Consider the following 22,500-nt stretch of genomic DNA (forward strand, 5'->3'; position numbering starts at 1 on the left):
CAGTCTTGCTATAATAACCCCAAGCGCATATTTTCTATAACAGGACATATTTCTAGAAGTATTTTTTTCTCTCTCACCAAAAAACATGTACGGGCAGAATTTCCCTGAAACCACTGAGTCAGATGAGATGTTTCTCTTATAAAAATGATTACAGGTGTCATAACCACTCTAGAGGTTGGGCCGCTGATTGTGCAAAACACAATTTAAGTCCCATTAAACTGAGGAAAGCGGGGACCCAGGTGCCCCTGCTGAAGCCAGCTCAGGTATGGACTGATCTCTCAGGAGAAGCTATGATGGGCACTGTTTTTTCATCCCTTCCTTCCTTCGGCTGCCTTTTAGTGACTGCCTGCCATGTGCTGGGCACTATTCTAGGATCTGGGGATACCGCCGGAGTACTGGATGCCCAGGTAACTCTGAGTTTCAAACAATGAATCATATTTAGTTTAAATAGGTCCCAGGTAGGGGCGCCTGGGTGGCTCAGTTGGTTAAGCGTCTGACTCTTGGTTTCGGCTCAGGTTCACGATCTCACGGTTCACAGGATTGAGCCCCGCAGCAGCATGGAGCCTGCCTGGGATTCTCTCTCCCTCTCTCTCTGCCCCTCCCCGACTCGTGCTGTCTCTTTCAAAATAAAGAAATAAACTTAAAATAAATTATGTCCCATATAATATATGGAACATACTTACACTAAAAAAAAAAATTTGTTGTGTGTCTAAAATTTAGATTGAACTGGGTGTTGTGTATTTTTAATCTGCTAAATCTGACAACCCCAGATAAACCAGTGAACAAAGCAGACCCACATCCTTGCCCCTGTGGGGCTTACATTCCAGTGACAAGAACAGGCAATAAACAGGTGAGGAAATATACAGATGAGTACCATATACTGTAGAGATGAAGGCTTGGAGGAACACGGGTGCAGGGCCAGAGAGTGCTAGGGGGGGGCTATTTTTATTGGGATGGTCATGGAAGGTCTCTCTGAGGGACGTTTGAGCTGAGGGATGGACAAGGTGAGGGAGTGGCCTGACAAATATCGACAGCAGTAGTTGGTGCAAAGGCCCTGAGGTGAGGCCACGATTGGCACGGTCGAGGAACAGGTGGACAATCAGGGTGGCAGAAGTAAGAGAAGGGGAGAGTGGCGAGAGATGATATCCAAAGAGAGCTGGGGTTTGGGGCAGCTTCTCCAGGGCCTTGTAGGTCAAGGTGTTTGTATTTGATCTTAAACGTAAGGGGAAGCCACAGGAGGATTGATCGGATCTGTATTTTGAAAGGATCGCCCGGGCTGCTCTGTGTAAAGGCAAAAGTGGAAATGGCCAGACCGGGGAGGAGGCTACTCCTGCAGTCGTGCCGGGAAGTGGGTTACTGGGGAAGGAGGAAGAGGTCTTCGGTTGGCCAGAATCGGTCGGGCCTAGATTCCATTTTGAGGCTAGAGATGCCCAGCTCTGCTGCGGGTTTGCCTGTGGGTGTGAGAAAACAAGACGGGTCCAGGACTACCACTTGGATTTGGGTCAGAGAACCGGGTGAATCGGGGAGGGGGTGATATTTGAGCTGGGAATAGCAGGAGCGGAGAGGTTTGGACACGTTCGGCTGGAGATGCCTGTTGGACGCCCACAGGGAGGGCTGGGTTGGCAGCTGGGCCTACGACCCCAGATTTAAGGGGAGAGGTTCGGGCTGCAGATAAACAGGGGCTTTAGACCAGGAGGGACAAAGGAGGGAGCTGTGAGCAGTGAGTGGGTCCCTCCAGGGCCAACGTGAATGGGCCTCAGGACTCAGGGCCCAGTGCCCCTCGTATACTTGTATTCAGGTGGAATCAAATTTGTGCTGCGTTTTAAGAGGAAGCCTAGAAGGGGGAAGGATGGACCAAGGACGAGGGTACATACGTGTGTCTGTTGTGTGCTGCCTCCGTTTCCGTCTTCGCTGCTGTGGCTGCAGCCCACGCTCCCGGTACCCCTTGCCCGCATGGTTACAGGCAATTCCTAATTGGTCTTCCGCTGCAACCCTTTACCCTGCAGTTTCTTCACACAGAACCCAAGCAATTGTTCAAAAACTTGACTGTGATCTTGTCGCACACCGCCTGACCCTGCTTGGTTGCTCCCCATTGCTCTTATGTCCAGAATTCTCCACGTTGTCCCAGGGCCCCCGCTTACCTCCCAGCCTTACCTTACACCTTCTTCAGGTTCCTGAGCACCTGCCACTCCAGTCTTCCTTTCCGTCCCGCCAACACTTCATACTTCCTCCTGCCTTGGGGCCTTTGCACATACTGTGCCGGCTGGCTGTTAGTTCTTCCCCTCACTTTCCCCTGGCGACTTTCTGGTCTCTGCGGAAACATCACCTCCTAAGGAAGCCTTCCCTGAACTCCCCATCTACATCAGGTTTCCTTGATCTAAGCCCTGTAGCACCTTCTTTTCTTCGTGGCACTTACCTCAGTGTGCAGTTACACATTAGGGTCAACGCTCGTTGAATTGAGCCGAATTCCTGGCCCAGGGCCAGAGCAGTACAGTGTGTGACTAGAAGTTTCGAGCTCTCAGGGGCCTCACTGGCTTCCCCTGGCACTTGTGTTGGAAGGGCTGGAGGAAAACTAAGAGGCTAGGGTTCTGCAAGGAGGTCAGCGGCAGGTCAGAGAGGAGGTTGACAGAGTTGCAATGTCAAGGCCTCCGCCCCACCCCCGCCCCCTGGGATGGCCCCTGAATGCATAAAGGTCACGCGTTCTGCTCCCCGTCCCTGCTCCTAAGAGCACAAATTATTTATTTTGGAGTTGAAACTGTGTCTTCCCCCTCAACCCCAACCCCCACCCTTCAAGGTGGCCCTTAGAGGAGGAACACCTGTCGCCTCCCACTGTGCCAGCAGAGACTGGGGGCGGGTCTGGTCTGAACCTCTTCCCTTGAAAGAATTCGGATCGTGTGGGTGCAGATTCCAAACCTTAGAAGCTTTTAAAATATATCCTCTGTTCAGAGGAACAACTGAGGCCGCTACGGCCTTGTTCAGAGTGTCCTGAGCCGCCCTTCCTAAGGCCGAAGGGTTTGTAGCACTTCGTCAGTTGTCGCGTGCTCTTCCCTTCATTATCTCATCTTGCTGGGTATCTCGAGAGGACGTTGTTTGGGGAACGATTGAGGCTCTTGCACTAACAACTGGGTGGCCAGAGTAACCCTCAGGGTGGAGGAGCCTTAAAAAACCTAAGGAACTTATTCACACGGGAGAGTTAAACTCTCTTTGTCCATCCATCCCTCCTTCCCTCCAGCCAAACGTCCACTTTTTTTTAAATTTTTTTTAATGTTTATTTATTTTTGAGACAGAGAGAGACAGAGCATGAAAAGGGGAGGGGCAGAGAGAGAGGGAGACACGGAATCTGAAACAGGCTCCAGGCTCTGAGCTGCCAGCACAGAGCCTGACGCGGGGCTCGAACTCACGGACCATGAGATCATGACCTGAGCCGAAGTCGGACGCTTAACCGACCAAGCCACCCAGGCACCCCGAAACATCCACTTTTCTGTTGAGCCATTGACTGATCCATCTACTATCATCCAAATATCTACTCTTCTATCGATTGATCAATGCACACATTGATTAATCCATCCACCCATCCATGCATGCATGCATCCATCCATCCACCCATCCATGCATCCATCCATCCACCCATCCACCCATCCATCCACCCATCCACCCATCCACCCATCCATCCACCCATCCATGCATCCATCCATCCACCCATCCACCCATCCATCCATCCACCCATCCATGCATCTATCCATCCATGCATCCATCCATGCATCCATCGTCCATCCATGCATCCATCAATCCATGCACCCAACCCATCCACCCATCTGTGCATCCATCCACCTATCCATGCATCCATCCATTGATCCATCCACCCATCCATGGATCCATGCATCCATCCATGCATTCATCCACCCATCCATCCATGCATGCATCCATCCATCCATGCATTCATCCACCCATCCATCCATGCATGCATCCACCCATCCATGCATCTATCCATCCATGCATCCACCCATCCACCCATCCATGGATCCATCCACCCATCCATGCATCCATCCATGCATGCATCCATCCACCCATCCATGCATGCATCCATCCATCCACCCATCCATGCATGCATGCATGCATGCATGCATCCATCCATCCATCCATGCATGCATCCATCCATCCACCCATCCATGCATCCATCCACCCATCCATGCATCCATCCATGCATCCATCCATCCATCCACCCATCCACTCATCCATCCACCCATCCATGCATCCATCCATGCATCCATCCATCCATCCACCCATCCACTCATCCATCCACCCATCCACCCATCCATGCATCCAAACACCCACTCTTCCATTCATCCATCTATCCATCCACACATCCACTGGACATAAAGCTGTGTGTGAATGAAGCTGCGTCAGTAGGTCTCATAGGCTAGAGGAGATAAAATTCTCTGGTCAAGCCTGGGTCATTCATCCACTTTTTTTGCCAGAGGAGGATGGGACAAGTTTTGCCAAAATTGTGTCAAGAGTAGTTTCCCAAAGGAACACCCTGGGATGCTGTTATCAGAAGCAGGGAACGATTCCAAGTAGGAAAAATCAACAGATGTCTACCTGATTAGAGGATGGGGAATGAGAAAGGACACGTGAGGGTGACAGCAGCCCTTATTTTTTTTCTATTTAATGGTAGGCTGGTTCCTTTGTTTATCCCTGACCACACTTCAGGGTCCTGTCCTAAGGACCCCAGAGCACCCACCTCCTTCTAGATACTTGGCTCTGAGTGTCCCAGTCTGGGTCATCACGCTCCCCTCCTCCATCTACATTTATCAGATGCCTTAAGATGTGTGTTGGGATACATCCAGTGTAGCTGTCCTTACGGTTAGGAACCAGTGAACAGGATCATTTTCTGCTCTGACAACCAGAAACTCTGGTTTCTGGAACCCTGGAAGTTGGCAAGTCCTGAGCCCAGCGTGGGTCCCTGAAATGAGAGTCTAAACCAGTGCTACTCATCCCTGACCACACGCTGGAAGCATCTGGGGGGAGCTTTTACAAAACCCTGATGCCCAGGCCCTGTGTTCTAGCATTCTGATTATAACTGGTCTCCGGTGGGGCCCAGCCATTGCATTTTTAAACAGCTCTCCAGGTGATTCTAATGCACAGCTTGGGTTAAGAACCACTGGTCTCAGTGCCATTTGGAACCCCCTATTCATTGCTGTGTCTCTTTGCTTCCAGGATACACGCATGATGAGGGTAGAGATGCCGTCCTGTTGATGGCTGCATCCCTGAGATCTGTAGCAGCTCAGGTACCTGGCAGGTGCTCAGTGAATCGTTGTGGAATGAATGACAATCGCTAGCTTTGCACAAATGCCTTCATGGAGCAGAGCGGTGAGAATGTGAAGGATGCGCATTCTCAGTTCTTTCTGGCACAGGGGGAAGGATTTGAGTCATTCCCCATGTGAGGTCAAGTTGTGGCTCTCTGGGAATCTTTGAACCTCCCCCATCTAATCTTCTGATGCAGAGATTTTCAACACTGCATGCACTTTAGATTCGTCTGAGGTCATTGGGGAAAAACAAACGGACACACAAACGAAAATCTTTGGATGTTCTGGTTCCGTGGGCCCGGAGTGAAGCCTAGGCACATTTAACAAGTGTTCCGGGTAATTCTAACATGCTGTACGGGTCGAAGACCACTGTTCTACTCTCCCTTTCTGCTCCCATGAGTCTGTTTTCTGACATCAGCTAACTTGGTCCGAGACCCCTGGAACTGTTTTATGGGGGTGGGGGTGGGGTGGGGTGGGGGTGTTACTGGATTCCTATGTAGCGTTCCCCAAATGTACCTGTTCACGACATTCACATTGGGTGCTTATTTAAAAATACACATTCCTGGGGCGCCTGGGTGGCTCAGTCGGTTAAGCATCTGACTTCAGCTCCGGTCACGATCTCATGGTTCGTGAGTTCGAGCCCTGCGTTGGGCTCTGTGCTGATATGATAGTTGGGAGCCTGGAGCCTGCTTCAGATTCTGTGTCTCTCCCTCTCTCTCTCTGCCCCTCCCCTGCTTGCGCTCTGTCTCTGTCAAAAATAAATAAACATAGAAAAACACACACTCCTGAGCCTCTGCTCCAGACTTACGGAATCAGAATCGGAAGCTCCACGGAGAGGCCTGGGATCTGTCTTTATAACAAGTGTCCAGGAGACTTGTTACCTGCCCACCTCTCTGAATGCACTGCCCTCTTTTCCTTGGCAACACAGCCAGCCCCTTCTTGCTTTGGGATTCATTCCTTTGGTTCCTGCTGCCCGAACACTCTTTCCCCAGATCAGTTAGGTTCATCCAAATGTCCCCTCCCAGAGAGGCCCTACGTGACCACCCAAGAGAATAAGGCCTCTCCAACAGCCAGCCCTTACCCCAGAGCCCTGGCGATTCCCTCTGGACACTGTTCAAGATGATCTTTGTCCTTTCGTTTATCGCCTTCATGCCCGCCCCTACCCCCACCTTGAACGTCCCAGGTCGTTAGTGTCTGGGTCACGCTGGGTCCCTGGCACCAGGCACACGGTAGGTGGCCAACGAGGTATAGACGTAAGAGTGAGGCTTGTGCTCTCAGAGTACCTCGCGTTCTTTCTCAGGTCCTGGGAACCTGCGGTCAGGGGTACACAAGTGACTGTAGGTCAATATCATGCCACAGCTGTGGGCACCCAGAGGCACCTGGAGACTCAGTCTGCCATAGAAGGGATTGGTTCCCCCCTCCCCCGCTTAGAGGAGAAAGGAGGGAAAAGAGTGGGAGCAGCTGGGCAACACTACAGGTGGCAGAGGCTTTGGCGTTGGGTCCCGGGTCCCGCAGAGCGCGCAGCCTCGCCCGCGGGGAGGGGGGAAGGGGAGGCCCCCAGCTCGGCCCGGCCGGTGGCTAAGCGCGGTGCCCGGGCGGTGCGGCCGCAGCCGGGGGAGGGGGGGGCGGTCTCCTTCCTCCCGGGCGCCGGCCGGCCAGCCCCTCCCCCCCCTCGCGCCCTCCCCCGAGTCCCCGGTGGCGGCCCCGCCCCCGCCGGCCCGGCCGCCCTGTCCCCGCCTCCCCCGCCGCGGGCCGCAACAGGTGCCTCCCGGAGCAGGAAGCTCGCGCCGCAGCCGCCTCCGCCGCCGCTCAGCTCCCCGGGCGCGTCCAGCAGCCGCTGCGCCAGCGCGCCATCCCCGGGCCCGCGTGCGTCCCCGCGAGGACAGCGACCCCGCCGCTGCCGCCGCCTCTCGGGCCCGCTTCCTGCCCCCTTCGCACCCCCCCCGGGCGAGGGTGCCCAGGAGCAGGCCGAGGCCGCGCTCGCCCCCGGCCCCGCCACCCTCCCGCCGCTTTGCGCGCCATGGACGCCCCGGAGCCGCAGCCCGACCCCGACGGCGGGGACGCCCCAGGCCACGAGCCCGGGGGCAGCCCCCAAGACGAGTTCGACTTCTCCATCCTCTTCGACTATGACTATTTGAATCCTATCGAAGGTCGGTGGAGGCTCCCCCGGCCTGGCCCCCTGAGCCCGGGCGGGGGCTCGGGCCTGCGGAGTGGACACAGGACCCCCCTGTGCTCCCGATGTCACACTTCCCGGGGCGGGGGGGGGGTGGGTGGGGAGGGAGGGGTGCGTCTCCCCAGGTGAGAGGGAGGGCACGAGGCATCTGGGACTGCTGCCACCCACCCTTAGGGGGCGGTAGGCTCACTCTTGCCCAGTAGGGCGTCAGTCTGCAGTTACTCGGCTCTCCTCCCTGGGGGTCGCCGGTAGCCGAGCAAAAGGTGGCAAGGGGCTCAGCTGGCCCCCAGCTGCAGGGTCGTCGGAGGGGAAAGGAAGTGATTTGCCTCTGGACGGAGGCGGTGGGGAAGCCAGAGAATGGAGTTAGCAGGGAGGGAACCGGGGCACAGAGAGGTGGCAACGGATTCCCCTCTGTGAACAGCGCCTGGGAGCCGAGTTTGTTGGGAACTTTGTGCTGAAACTAATGAAGAGGTTGTCTGCGCCTTCAGACGCAGGAGGTTCAGATGCTGGAGGTTGGCGCGACTACACTGTTAGGAAGCCTTCCCGTTTCCTCCCTGGTTTCGTCCGCCAGCTTTTGCGGGTCCCCCTAAAGGGATCAGTTTGAGCTTTGTTAAACAGTGATCCCTTGCCCCGCTGTCCTAATGGATGTGGGGTTCGGGGAAAGGCTGGCCTGCGGATTGGATTCAGACAGAAGCCTATTCCTGCCTGACTAGCTGTCGGTGTATGTGCCGAAGGGCCCTCTGTGGCTGGGGACTTCCCCAGGCTGGGCCGGCGCTCTTGCTTACCAGGAGCATTCGTCAGAAGGAAAAGGAGGTCGCATGCGGAACCTCGCTGTATTTTTCTGGTTAGCAGGTTGTCTTGGAAAAAAACAACAAAAAAAACCCACCCAACTGGGCTTCCTGATTTTGACAGCCCAGCCCAGGGCTTGTCAAAGCCTCCGGGGCAGGCCTGTTGGTAACTTCCAGATGCACAGGGGCTTGGCCGCATCCGGAGGGCAGGAAGGGGTTGTGTAGGAGGACTTCTCACAGACATTTGGGGGCTTGGCGTTTCCCAGAGATGCTGTGCTAGGCAGGCGAATGAGAACTTTTCACTTTCCTTCCTTCTCTGTCTTCACTGACCACCTTAGGTGAGGGGCTTTTGCTTTGACTTGGATACCAAGTGAAGGTGGTAGTTGGTGATCGTTCTGAATTTTGGCTGGAGATGGAAATAATTAGCAAGCAAAAGAGACCAGTCTTCTCGAGTTGCAATCTGGAGGCCATCCTTTGCTTTGAAAAGATACAATTAAGAATCTGCAAATGATCCCTTTAAGGTCCCTTTAACATCCGTGGTCTTTGTTTGGTAAGATTAAAGTCATGTTTTGCAGGGAACTAATACACCCCTCCCAGATTCACAATCAGCTAACTTTTTTTTTTTTTTTTTTTTTTTTTTTTTTTTTTTTTTTGCACGGGGGAGATTTCCGGGGAAATAGTTTCCAAGCCAAATCTGATGGGAGGTGCTTTTTATAGTTTTTTTTGGCAAGTGGTGCTTGGTGGCCGCCAGATGGGTGTCTAAATGGCCACAGTGGAAGCCCTGGAATCATTTAAAAAAACCCAACAAACTTTATTTTTTTGGTAACAGTTTTGGATTCACAGAAAAGTTGTCAAGACAGTACAGGGAGTTCCCATATACTGAGGACCCGGGGCCCCGTTTTATTAACATCTTATATCACTTTGGGTATATTTGTTATCATTCATGATCCACTATTGATGCGTCATGATGAACTAAAGTCCATACTTTATTCAGATTCAAGGGGTCTTTGTTATTTATTTTTTTTATTTTTTTGGGAACTTGAGTTTTGAGGAGCACCGGTTAGATATACCGTAGAATTGTGCCCGACTTAGGGTCTTTCTGATGTTTCTCTCCTGGAAGGACTTGGGGCTATGGGTTTTAGAGAGGAGGACCACGCAGGTGACGTGACTGTTTCCATCGCATCATATCAAGGGTATGTAGTATCAGCTTGATTGATCAGTGTTGATAATCGACCTTGGTCAACTTGGCCACAGTAGTGCTTGTCAGGTTTCTCTGTCGTAAAGTTACTCCTTTCTAAACTTGGCTCTTGGGAAAGAATTTCCTATGTGCGCCACCCCGCCCCCCTTACGGAGTGGGGAGTTTGCTCTGGAATCTGTAAATAATGATTCCTTGCTGGGAGCACAGAAGCATCATGGCCGAAGAACAGAGCGGGCGTGAGCCTTGAGAGGCTAAGCGAGCTCTTCCAGATGTGGGCCCGGCTCTGGCTTACCCGGATGTTCATGGGGTCACCTCTCTGCTTGTGAATGGTCGCTCTCTCCAAGGGCTGCCACTAGCCTTTAGCTTGCTACTGGGCTTTGTCCCAGGCGACAATATATTGGCGATGCATGTGAGGGCTACCCTTAACTCTGTGCACGAATGAGCTTGGCAAGAGTCCAGGGAGGAAGGAGCCCGCTAATGGGACCGACGTTGTCAGAACTGGATGACGGGACTTACGGATTTTGGGAAATTTGGATGCTTGTTTTATGGAACTGTAACATTGTAGCAGATGCCTTTTAGCTCCTGTAATAACCCGCCAACCCTAGCCGGTGGGCCCTGTGGTCACCCTCGTTTTACAGAGGAGGCACTGAGGCACAGAACGGTGGAGGAATCTTCCCAAGAGAGCAGAGCCGGTAAATGGCAAAGTTGAACCGTGAACCTGGCCGTCTCGCTTCAGAGCCAGCATTCGGAACCACTGTGTGAGGGTTCACTATTCCTTTATCTGATGAGAGTTACGTAGAGCCGTTTGTAAAGGGCCTGGCACTTTGGCAAGACTGGAGTTGAAAACATTTACCACCAGAGTGACCCTGGGCGAGTCATTTAACCTCTCCGGACCTTGGTTTGCTTATCTGTCGAAAGCTGAAATACTGCCACCCTCACAGGATTATTTACCTTGAATGGCTTGATCTATTTAAATCAATACAGAGTGTGATTTGTTGTGAGCATTTTATTAAACCCTTGGCTTTGTTAATGGAGGTGCTCAGTTAATGTGAGCCGTTATTCGTTTACTCCTCCAGCTAACTATTGAGCACCTATTGTGCCGACCCTATCAGGAATACCTCATGTGTCGCCTTCGGGATCGAAGTGTCTGTATTTTAATATGTTAAGGAAGTATCCACCCATTCCTGTTTTCTTGAGAGTTTTGAAGAGGAATGAGAGTTGAATTATGTCATAGACGTCTTAGGGTCTGTGGAAGAATATGGTTTTATTCTTCTTAGATCTCTTATGCTCACTTACATGAGACTTCCTAATATTGAAACATTACTGCCTTAAACCCTACTTGGTCACTGTGTATTGTTTTCTTCTAGTGGTGGGGCTGGTGTCTGATAAAATCTAAGATTCCTGTCAGGAACAATGGATGTGTTGTTGGGACTGTCGCATTTCTAAAGTTGGGATAGAATTCCCCCATGAAGCCATCCGGGCCTGGTGCCTTTTTGCAGGGTTGGGCTAGGATTGCTTTCTCTATCGTGTGTGTGGGAATTAGTCGGCTTGCGCTTTGTCTGCTGGAGTCCGTTTTGGTACACCGTATCTTTCTAAGAAATCATCCACTTCATTTATCTAGGTTTTCAAATCTGCTTTAGAGGCGGGCAAAGTAGACTCTTCCTATATTTCACTGTCTCCCTCGGTTGAAAAAAGTAACAGAAGGAATGGGGACCATGCTGTGGGAGCCCTGACCTCTGCTACTAACCTCATCGTGGAGGGGAGAGACCTGTACGCGTTGTCAGTGGACAGATGAGAAGCTTCATTCCTTAGTGTGTGCTTGTGAATTCAGCGAAACGAATTATTCTCCCAATGTGTAAAACCCTGGGAGGGCTGGATGGCCCCTGGGAGTCCCCATCTCCTCTAGGGTGCCACATCTCCTCCGGACCATCAGGGACTGACTCCTTGGGAGTGATCACTTCTGGGAGGCCTCAGTGGGTCTCATGTGTCCCTGCTTCACTTCCTCGGAAGCGAATGCAAATGGCACCAACCTTGACCCTTCAGAAAGGCAAATAGACTCCTGGCCATTGCTTGTAGAGTCTGTTCCGGTGGTCCTTAAACTTGCTGGGTCACAGCCCTTGGAAAAGCGGACAAAAGCCACCCATCCTACATGTACCCGCTGTAGGAGTGCGTGTGCACAGGTATCCTATGTGTGCATGCCGCACGTGAGCATAACCCCTGCACGCCCCCTTCTGCCCTCCACGTGCCCTTTAGACCATTTTCAGGTAGAGTCCCAGACCCCACCGTAGTCCCTTCCCTCGTGTCACCTGCCCTTCCACTCAGGAACACCTGCTCTTACCCCATTCACAGGGGACAATTAAAACCTGATTCTTTCAGCAAATACTCCCTGAATGCTGGTTTTGTGCCAGGCCCTATGGGGGTGTAGAGACCATCAGATGTGGTCCTGCCCTTGCCTGGCTCCGGGGCCGATGTGGGACAGGGCCTGGTAAACAAATAGGGACAAATGAGGTGCTGGGATATGGTATCATGAGGTGTTTTTGGTGCTTACTAAAAATAGAGTTCTACCCTAAGCAAGCAGTCTCGCTAAACACATGTGACATTCAGAGACATTGCCGTCTGCGTCGAATTAAGGACAGGCCTTATTAAGCCTGCTTTGTACAAATAGCGTCTCCAGGTGCAGCTGGAAAGGTGGAATGAAGGCGAGGACTGAGCGGTGGCCTTGTCAGGGAGGCGAGGGAAATGGGGAGAAAGTTGCCCTCATCATTCTTCACTATTGAACACCTGTCATCCACGCTTCCAAATTAAAGGCCCTCTGTGCTTGAGGCGACCGGGAGGGAGGCTCTTCAAACCTTGGAGCAGTGTTATTTGGGTTGGTTCCCAAGGCCTTCTAATCCTGTAAGGGGATGAGGTTGAATATATTTGAAAAAGGCAGCATTGTGGCCCGTGGTTCTCAACCCTGGCTGCACTTGGGACCAGTGAAGTCAGACTCTTTTGGGGGGGGGTGGTTCCGTTGTCTTTACTGAGTCATGCAGCGGTAAATGGCAGGGCAGGCCTTGAACCCAAGCAGTTGGGGTCCCGAGTCCCTGCTGTCAGCACCACAACTCAGCCAGAATGTCACGGACTCTGGCTCTGAGGGGTCCCGTGTATGGTAGCACGGGGTGCATTCAGTCCTTATATTTGGTATTTATAGCATGGTCAACGTTGCTGCTGTCCCAAGGGGATTATACCTGTGCGGCAAAAATAAAAATGGCAAAGGACAGGAATTAAATGGGCCTTGTGCTGTTGTTCGATCGCTTTCTGCATCCCGGTGGATTCTTGGGCATGCCTCCCGGGGTGCCTGTCCCTCCAGCTCCAAAGGCGCAGCGAGTCAGACCGCCAGATCTGAAATCAGAAAACCCTGACTTGAAATTCTGACGTTGTGGCCTCCTGCCTGCGTGACCTTGGCCAGCAAAAGTACCTGGCGTTAGTAAGTGCCCAGTCAGTAATTTCCAAGTGAATGGATGAGAAGTTGAATACTTCCTTCATGATGGGCGTGCGATTCTGCTTCTCGGGGTTTGTGTTTTCTCACCTGTGCAGGGGCGGGGGGAGGGGGGATGGTGGTGGCAAAGCTCACCTGCTGGACCAGATGTGCGGCTACTGGGCGGTGGGCTGTGCGCAGATGGGCTGGTGCTGGCAGTGGTGATGGGCTTTGAGGGAGCGTCTAGCTCTCCTGACTTCCCGAGGGCCTTGGCTGCTTGGAAGGGACACCCTTCACCTTGGGTGAATTCTGAGCCTTAAGGGAAGGGATGAAGAGTCCGGTCCTTGGCGAGGAGCCCCTGGCCGTCGGGCTTGAGCGGGCGTTATAGCAAGGTGTCTTACTTAAGGCACCTTCCGTTCTGACTCGAAAGCCTCTCGTCTGGCTCCTGTCTCAGCTCTAGAACTTGGCCGTCTGCAAAAACTTTCTCAAGTGTCCAGACTCCAGGGCTTGGATTTGTCCTGTGGCTGCCTCCCTTGGGGAGGCAGGGTTTCCCCAGGTGCCCTGCCCTGGCCCCCTGGGACCCTTGAGCCAGGGCCAGGAAGGAGCAGCCCTGGAGTGTGCAGTATGATGGATTCTTGTGGCTTCCCCCCGTGAAGGGACTTCCTCCTGCTCTCCTCCCCAGCACAGGAAATAGCCGCAGCAGCCTTCGCAGAGCTCCAGCCAAACTTAGCTTCCTCAGGCTGGCGTGAGGGTTTTTTTTTTTTTTTTTTTGCTGATTGTTCAAACTGAGCTCAGGGAAGGAGGCAAGATGTGACCCGGGGGCTCTTCCTAGGAAGGGTCTGGAGCCGTCTGCTTCTCTACCTGGAGCAGAGCCCCCATGGGTTCCCCCCAAACAAGAAGATTTTGTCCTGCACTTGAATGATGAACTTTTCCCGCAAGAGGGAAACAGAGATAATGATAATTGACTCTCACGTTCCCATCACCCAGCTTCAATAATTACCAGCATCAGGCTACCCTTCTCTCACCCCTCTCCACCCTGGACATATTCTCTACACTGGGGGTGCGGACCCCCCACTACTTGAAACCAAATTCCAGATGGTTTAATATTTTGTTAATAACTAGAGTGGTCAGTAGCTCTCAAAGACAAGGACTCAGGGACAAGTCAGACGACATTATCAGACCTAAAACAGCACAATAATGGCTTAATTTCAGATATCTCGTTTCAGATTTCTTGCTTGTGTCACAAGTATCTTTTTGCTGTGAACTCGTTTGAACCAAGATCCAAACGAGATCTCCGCGTTGTATCTGGTTGAGGGGACCGTGGCGTCTCTTTTATTCTAGGAAAGTCCCCATCAGTCTGTTTTCTTGCTATTTGTTGAAGAAGCAGGGTCGGTTCTCCACATGCCGGACTCTCTTAACAGGTTCCTCTGTCCTTTGCATTTCTTATAAACCGGCATTCAGATGGAAAGCCCCCTGCCTTGGACTTTACGTGCCTTCCCCCAACATCTCCCCCCCGCCCCCGCCCTGCCCCATGTCGGGGAGGGGATATAGCTTTCCAGGGCAGACTAAGCTGTGAACAGAACCAAGAGATGGCTTTTTCTCCGAGTTGGCATTTGGGACTCTCCCTGCCTCCTCCTCCAAAGTTTGGGGAGAGAACCCGTTTTCTCCCCTGGGCCTGTTTGAGTTTAAATGCATTTCTAAAAGCCAGCCCTTCCCATGTGAATTTTAATTGAGCCGTGGCTGGGGGAGCTTTCTGAGGGGAAGAAAGTCGCCTGCAAAGCTCAGGATTTATAAAGGTCCTTATCAAAACAAACCTGCTTGGGCATGCCTGCAAAAGGGGGGACGTGGAATGAAGAGGGGAAGAACTTGGTCTGCAGCGCCCGTAACCGTGTCTGTAAAGACTACAGAAAGGGGCTGTTTACCTGTGTGATGGGAGGAAGGTGGGCTGCAGGTCTGAGGCCCGCAGTGGGGGACCACCCCTCCGTTGCCCCGGAGGAAGGAGGAATGTCCCGAATGGCTGGGGTTGGCAGGGCCACTGATCAAGTGTGCCTGCCTCTGGGAGCGTGGCACCAACATGAAAACTGGGGGGAAAGTGTACATAAAGAACCTGTCAGTCCATCAGCTTTTCATTTTAAATCTCTGCCCCTGGCCCAGTTCAGGGGCCCCCGCTGTTCTCCAGGCGAAGTTTCCACCTGGATTTCAGGTTGGCTCGAGGAAAGGTGGCCATCGGCTTTTCAGGCAGTACCACGGGCTTGGGACTCAAATAGGGGTGTGGCTCTGAGGGGCTGGCATGAAGGTGAGGGGTCTTTGCTGCGCTGGTTAGAACGTGTGACCCCCACCGCGTCCCCCCCGCCCCGTTGCAGGCCTTTGACGGAGAGGTCTGAGGCAGGATTATCTGAAGTCTATTTCTGGTTCTGACCGGATCTTTCCTTCTCGTTTTGGTGAGGAAGCTGTCGGAGCCTTGTTCTCGGTCACGCACCACATGACAAGTGTGGAGGGACGGACTCTCCTGTTAGAAATGGACCTCATCGAAGTCAAGTTTGATGTCAGATGGCGGTCTTCTGTATTGTTTTTACTTCTTTAAATTTTTTTTAACGTTTATTTATTTTTGAGAGGCAGAGAGAGAGAGAGAGAGAGACAGAGCACAAGTGGGGGAGGGGCAGAGAGAGAAGGAGACACAGAATCCGAAGCAGCTCCGGGCTCCCAGCTGTCAGCACACAGAGCCCGACGCGGGGCTCGAACTCACCGACTGTGAGATCATGAGCTGAGCCAAAGTCAGACGCTCAACCGACCGAGCCACCCAGGCGCCCCACAAATGGTGGTCTTCTTTAAAAATGGAGGCAGTACAGTCGGCTGACTGGATAAATAAATTACGGTGTCGTCATATGGGGGAATGCTGCCAGGGGTTAAAAAAGAAACCGTGGCTGCGTATTAGCACCTAGTCTCTGAGAGAAGTCAGGCTGGGTGAGTCCTTCCGCCTGGGTTAGGGTTGCTGGCTGGGTAGGGCCACAGGGGAACCCTCGGGCAGAATGGAAATGTTCTAGATCTTGAGTGGTGGGCATAACCAGCTACAGACACGTATGTAAAAAAGGCGTGAGATGTACGTTTCATGCTTGTGCGTTTTTTTGCACCTGAATGATGTCTCAGTTTGAAGTCCAGCTCTGCCCCTGATGATCTTGTGACCTTGGGTGAATCTCTGCATCCTGAAGCCTCAGTTTCTCCGTAACGCAGAGGACTTGATAACACCTGCCTCCTGGCTGGGCGGGGGGGGGGCGGGGGAGGGTCGTAAGCTGCGGAGAAGGAGGTAGTACACGTGAAACTTGCGGCCCAGTGAAGATCAGCTATCCAATGAATAAAAATAGGAAGGTCTCTGAACTTCTCGAAAGCGGCAGGGGCCCATGGGATGACTAAACTAGCAGGAGGTGGTTCTTTGCACCCCAAGTTGAGAATGGAGATGACTCACGTCGGCTCGATGTCCGGGCTCTGCTACCTCCGTCCAAAAGCTGACCTTATGCATGCGGGTTGCAGATTCCTTACACCTCTCTGCCCCTCTCCAAAAGGAGTAGGTGTCCGCCTGTGGGTGCATGGGGGTTTGCAAACAGACATGCCCGCAGCCAGTCTGTAAGGCTTGCAAGTCGTCCTGGGTCTTGTGTCCTGGGCGCCTGGCCTCCTGGCAGCCTGCCTGGGAAGGAGGACGGAGCCCTCTCTTCTGTCCCGTCTGGTGAGGGCAGACAGCTGTCTTAGCTGGGGACAAGGTGGCTTTTTCCGGTGGTTCCACGTTGACGAGACAGGACGGTAAACTGCCTTTCTTCCCTTGCTGGCGTTTCTGGACCTGACTTATCTGGATGGAATTTCTCGCCTTCCGTGCCCTGCGTCTGTGTGTGTCATTTCTCGAGTGACGAATGCGACAACCTGGTTCTCTGGCATTAGAACACACACGATTCATTGATGGGGCATCCAACCCCTGTGCGCGTGTGCGTCTGGTGGGCGTGGCAGGGGCCTGGGGGGCTTTTGGGAAAGTTTGCTGGGCACTGAACTTCTTACTTGAAGGCAGCCTCTAGCTTTTCAAAGGTCTTTGCTACAGGCGCTGCAGGCCGCCAGACGACAAAGCTTCCCCTTCCTGCTCCTTTGGGTGATTGCTCACAGCACCCCCCCCCCACCCCCGCCCTCAGAGGTTAGGAGAGTCGTGGGGTGGCGGGAGGTAGGGCTCCTTCCCTCCACCTTCTCCCCTTTCCTCCGCCTGTACTTTGTGGTGCCAGGTTGTGGCATCCCGAGTGCTGCCATGGCAACAGACAGTGTGACTCAAACCCAGGGCCTGCGACTCGCAACACCTTGGGGTGTGAGCTCATCAAGTGGTGGGCCTGCCGCCTCAGACAGGGATGGCCCGCAGCCCCGGGGCCCCGTTGCCAGGCCGAGGGGCGTCTGGCTTTCTGGGCCGTGACCTGACTCCTTGCCCCCAGGTCCTTCAGGCCTGAGAGCGCTGGTTCTCCTCGTCCCCCTCCCCCCGGGCCTCCCCTCCCCCGAAGGACAGACCCTGTGTAGGTTCCCTAGCGGGGTTTCTATTTTGATCATTCTTTTCTGCTTCCTGAAAATTCCACCCGCCCGTAGTTCTAGGCGGAGAAGATGTTCTCTTGCTGTTCCTTTTTTTTTTTTTTTTTTTCAAAAGCGATCTGTTGGCTGGTGGGTTGGCACTGAACAGCTGCCTCAGACTTGGCCGTGTGTCCCCGAGGGTGAGCAACAGGCCCGAAAGAGGCTGGAGGAGGAGAGGCCCTGGCAGAGACCACAGTGTGGCCTGACGGTGATTTTAAAATAAATCGTTGACTCAATCCTGGGGCAAACGGAGGGATTGTGGATATTTCAGAAGAAAGGAATTCATGTCCTTGGTTGTCAGTTGCCTCCTGATGGGACCCCTTAGAGCATCTCCAATTCTTTTAAAAGGAAATTAAAAAAAAAATTATTTAGAGAGACAGAGTGAGTAGGGGTGGGGCAGAGAGAGGGAGAGAGAGAATCCCAAGCAGGGGCCACACTCTCAGTGCGACGTGGGGCTCGAACTCATGAACTGTGAGATCGTGACCTAAGCTGAGACCAAGAGTCGGACACTTAACCGACCGAGCCACCCAGGCGCCCCAGAGCAGCTCCAATTCTTGGGGTACCTCATCTCCCCAGTTGGATACCCCATAACCCCCGTGTTGGGGCTAAGGTATCACCGTCCAAGAAATAGCCCCTTTCATCAGTAGCAGGCTAGAGTAATGGTTATGAAGGAGAGGAGCCAGACTGCCACTTAGAAGCTGTGTGACCTTGGGAACGTGAGTCCCCCTCTCTGAGCCTCACTTCCCCATCGGTAAAGTTGCTTCGTAGGGTTCTTGGGAGACCAACGTTTAACGCACACACAGCGGTTCTTGGTGTAGAGTAAGTGGTATAGACACGTTAGCTGACAGGTTAGACATCGTTTTCGTTACTGCCGGCAGCTCCCTGGGTCACCAACGCTTCTGTGAGGTTTGGTTGATCGGCTCCCAGATGGCCCGGGGGAAAGAGTAACAGCATAAAACAAGAGGGGGTGTTGGAAGCCTCCTGGACCCCCTCCACATATTTTCTGAAGGTCAGCAGAAAAGAAGACTCCCAAGTACAGTAAAACCTTGGTTTGCGAGCATAATTTGGCCCGGAAACATGCTTGTAACCCAAAGCACTTGTGTATCAAAGCGAATTTCGAGACCCACTGGCTCACGTGGGATTATGTGACGTTGGGTGTCACGTACGACTCGTATTGCAAGATACTGCTTGTTCATCAGGTTACGATTTGTTAAAAATGGTTGCTTATCTTGCAGAACACTGGCAGAACAAGTTACTCACAATCCAAGGTTTTACTGTACTGACTAATCCATTTATTTTCATAAAACATTCTTAACTTTCTTTTTTTTTTTTTAATGTTTGTTTATGAGGGGAGGGAGGGGCAGAGAGAGAGAGGGGGACCTAGAATCTGAAGCAGGCTCCAGGCTCGCAGCTGTCAGCACAGAGCCCGACGCGGGGCTCGAACCCACGAACCGTGAGATCATGACCTGAGCCAAAGTCGGACACTCAACTGACTGAGCTACCCAGGCACCCCTTACTTTGTTTTAAGTAGGCCCTACACCCAATGTGGGCTCGAACTCGGGACCCCGAGATCAAGAGTCACGTACTCCACTGAGTGAGCCAGGCTGCCCTTTTCTCTCTTCTCTCTTCTCTCTTCTCTCTTCTCTCTTCTCTCTTCTCTCTTCTCTCTTCTCTTCTCTTCTCTTTCTCTTCTTTCTTAAATGCTTTTGAAGGCATTGGGGGCTAGTGTGTGTCACAGTGGCAAGTTGTAAAATAAAGCAGTGAGCGCAGAGAAAGGGCGGGATTCTCATTTAAAAAGTCATTCTTTCCATAATAATAATGATCCACTCAGACCCACTTTGTTGAGTGCTTACTGTGTGTGCTTTGGGCTTCATGTGGATGAGGTGAACTATCAGCTTGGTACTGTCACTGGCTTCACCGTGTGACCCATGAGGACTCGGGGGTCCCCCTGGTCACAGGGCCCAGGGGCGGGGCAGCGGAGCGGGGGTCCCCCGACCCTGTGCCGAGCGAGGTCCGGATCTCCGCGCAGATGCCTTGCTGAGGTGGGGCCGGAGTGGCGTCCCCAGCACCCTCCTGCTGCAGCCTCCGATGGTGGCCGGAGACCTCCCCCAGCCTTCATGGAGTCTGGATGCTGGGGTGAGCCCCCGGGAAGCCAAGGAGGGAGAGCGCTGACAATTAGGACTTGCAGTGTGATTTACTTGCTGGGGCTGACGGTGGGCAGATGTCTCGTTTCTGAAGCATTTTGGGTTGGAGGGCCTGACTCCCGGATTACTGCTTGCATTGCTCTCTTGGGCCTCTGGTGTGAGCGGGGCACGCACGGGACACCAGCACTGTATGCGGCCGTGGTTCTCAGCTGGGGGGCGGGGAGCGGGTGTTCTGACTGCGGGACGAACTTGGCCACGTACCTGGAGATGTTTGTGGTAGTCACAGCTGGGAGCACGGTAGGGAGGTCACCGGCATCTAGTGGTTAGAGGCCAGGCGTGCTGCTAAACACCCCCCAGCGCCCCCCCCCCCCAACAGAAGAATCCTCTAGCCCTGAATGCCACTAGCTCCGAGGTGAGGAGCCCCGGCCTGGTGATTGATGGTGCTCTCCAGTCTGCCTGGGTTCGAGCGTGGGCCCTCCGGCAAGTCCGCTCCTTGTGTCTCCGTTTCGTCGTCTGTAAAAGGGGAGTACCCAGTGCCCACCTCATAGCGGGTTGTGAGGATAGAATAACTAGGTGGAGTGTGCTTGCCACGGTGCCTGGCAGGGAAGTTCTCAATAAACCTTAGCTGCTTTCCCTGTTGATTATTATGGACTGACGATCCTAACTGCCTTCAAAAAGCTCACAGCCCCGTAGGGAGACAATTGATAGACTTCATTACACGATTCTGCAGGTTTTCTGGGAACACAGAAGAAGAGCTTTCCGATCCAGACTAGGGAATCAGGGAGGGCCTTCAGGAGGAGGTGGCCCAGGTGTAATCTTGATGGGCAAATAACGGCTTGCTAGGAGAAGTGAGGATAGGGGGTCTGGAAGGGAGTTCCAGGCAAGGGGAACAGCAGGTACAAAGGCATAGAGGCACAGAGGACTTTGGGCAGCAGCCTCTGAACCCTCATCACGGCTTCCACCTTCTTCCTCTCTCTGAGTATGGATGCCTCAGGGTGGGCTAGGTGACCCATGGCAGGTGAAGAAGGGGTTTTATGTGCTCCACTGGTGAGGGCATCACATGTAATGAGCGCCATTTTTTCTTGCAGCGCTACGTGGCTTTGAACTAGTCCCAGGTAGAGTCTGTTAGGTGCTCCCGTATCTTTCTAGCACTTGCCGTTTCCTCCCTGCCCCCCTCCAGCCTTAAAAAAGGTAGGCCTCCAGGGGTTGTGGAAATGTCCTACAGCTTTATTGTGGTTGTGGTTACAAGAGTCTATAACATTTGGCAACACTCCTCAAACTCTACATATTCAAAATCTTCACATATACATACTATCTCCGTAAAAAGGGAGCCTTCAGGGGCAGAGAAAGGGTGGGCCTCAGGGTAGAGCCTTTGGCCGGCCACAGTGTCTCGAATCTTGGATTGAGTAACTTTTATTTTTATTGTGTTTTTACCCTACCTTCTATTTATGGAGGTGACACAGATTTTCCATTTGTGGTAGTGGTATAAAGTTTCCTTTTAAAAGAAAAAAAAATTAAAGTACTGTGTGAGTGAATTTAAATAGAAATATTAAGTAAATAATATTTACTGGTAGTACGTGGATATAGCAAAGATTATGCAAGTGGTTAAGAAAAAAAAAAAAAAGGATTTTTGGAACCCTTTCTGAGAAAATCTGGTGGCTCTGAGATGAAACTAACTTTGTCCGGTTGCTGTGTGGGCACAGCCGTGACCCCGAGGGGCTGGCTGTGAGGGGGGCAGTTGTGTCAGGGGAAATAGAGAAGCCCAGCTGCTTAAAGAAACGTGTTCGCCCTGAGCCGTGCGTCTGGGATGCTTACTGTTAAATACCCAGAAGACTGAGAATGGAACAGTGATAAATTACCTTCACATTCCCCGCTTGCTGTGAAGCTTTCAGAATCTTGAGAGGAAAAAGAAAGACGGAAAAACTCAGCTGCTCGGATTAATTAAAACCAGTGTAAGTGCTCTGGACGCTTTTGCTTAGCAAGCCGGCCTTTCTGTTCCGCGCAGCCTGCCAGCGAGGGTGAGTGATGTGTGTTTTCAGGGCCGAGTTTCTGCGACTGCTCGCATCAGCCCTGAAGCGGGGTGTTTCTGATGAGATGTGATGCGGCCCTTTCTGATAAGGCCAGAATTTTTGCTAAGAGACGTCTTGTGGTTTGTTTTTGCTGGTTCGCAGGGCAGTGGGTTATCAGGATGTCGCGGGACCCGGGTTTGATGTTGATCTCTTGCTAGAAGAAAAATCTGCGCTCCGTTACCTGCCAGGAAGGTGTCCGTGTGTGTGTTGTTGTTGACTGGGAACGTGAGAACCTACAGACGCTAGCTAGAAAAATCCCAGCCAGAAGTGACCAAAGAAACGGATCTGGTTTAGTGCTGTCCTGTTATGAATGGGCAGGTCGAGACCTGGAGTCGGGGTGAGGGTCTCTTCCAAGGTCACATAGCTGGTTGGTGGCAGCATAGGGCTAGGTTTCAGTTTCCTGCTTCTTAAACCAAGGTGTCATTGCCGTGTATCCTATTAGGCCCCATCACCTTTAAAATAAAATAAAAACCTGATTCTTTTGGGAATTGTGTTTCTTTTCTCAGGGCAATACAGGAAACAGAATCTCTTTTGGGCGTGCCTCCCCTGCCTGATGACTTAGTTCCTTTCCCTGGAAGAAGTCCCTGTTACCTATAACTTGCAGAGAGAGGCTGAACACCCAGCAGCTGTGTGTGTGTGTGTGTGTGTGTGTGTGTGTGTGTGTGTACATTCTCTTATCCTCTGCTTTTGTACTGTGCATACTGTAGGTACCTTGCTTTTCTTTGACCCTGTGTCTTGTGGTCATTTCATATCAAGGCTGAAAGAACTTTTTAAA

General features: G+C 52.5%; 1 protein-coding gene across 6 annotated transcripts in view; it reads left to right on the forward strand.

The window, feature by feature from the left end:
• The first annotated feature begins 7,140 nt into the window (after nt 1–7,140).
• NFATC2 (nuclear factor of activated T cells 2) overlaps nt 7,141–22,500 on the forward strand; it is a 140,197-nt gene continuing 124,837 nt past the window's right edge. For 5 of the 6 annotated variants that reach the window (XM_047067602.1, XM_047067603.1, XM_047067601.1 and 2 more), the window contains exon 1: nt 7,141–7,456. In XM_047067602.1, the coding sequence (XP_046923558.1) occupies nt 7,327–7,456 (130 nt within the window). In that variant the 5' untranslated portion in view covers nt 7,141–7,326. The remainder of the gene's footprint in view (nt 7,457–22,500) is intronic. The other variant, XM_047067607.1, reaches the window with a different exon arrangement.

The sequence above is a fragment of the Lynx rufus genome, unplaced genomic scaffold (genome assembly GCF_022079265.1).
Source record: "Lynx rufus isolate CCGP_SWC_20201006 ecotype Redwood Valley unplaced genomic scaffold, mLynRuf1.p SCAF_8, whole genome shotgun sequence".
NCBI lineage: Eukaryota > Metazoa > Chordata > Mammalia > Carnivora > Felidae > Lynx > Lynx rufus.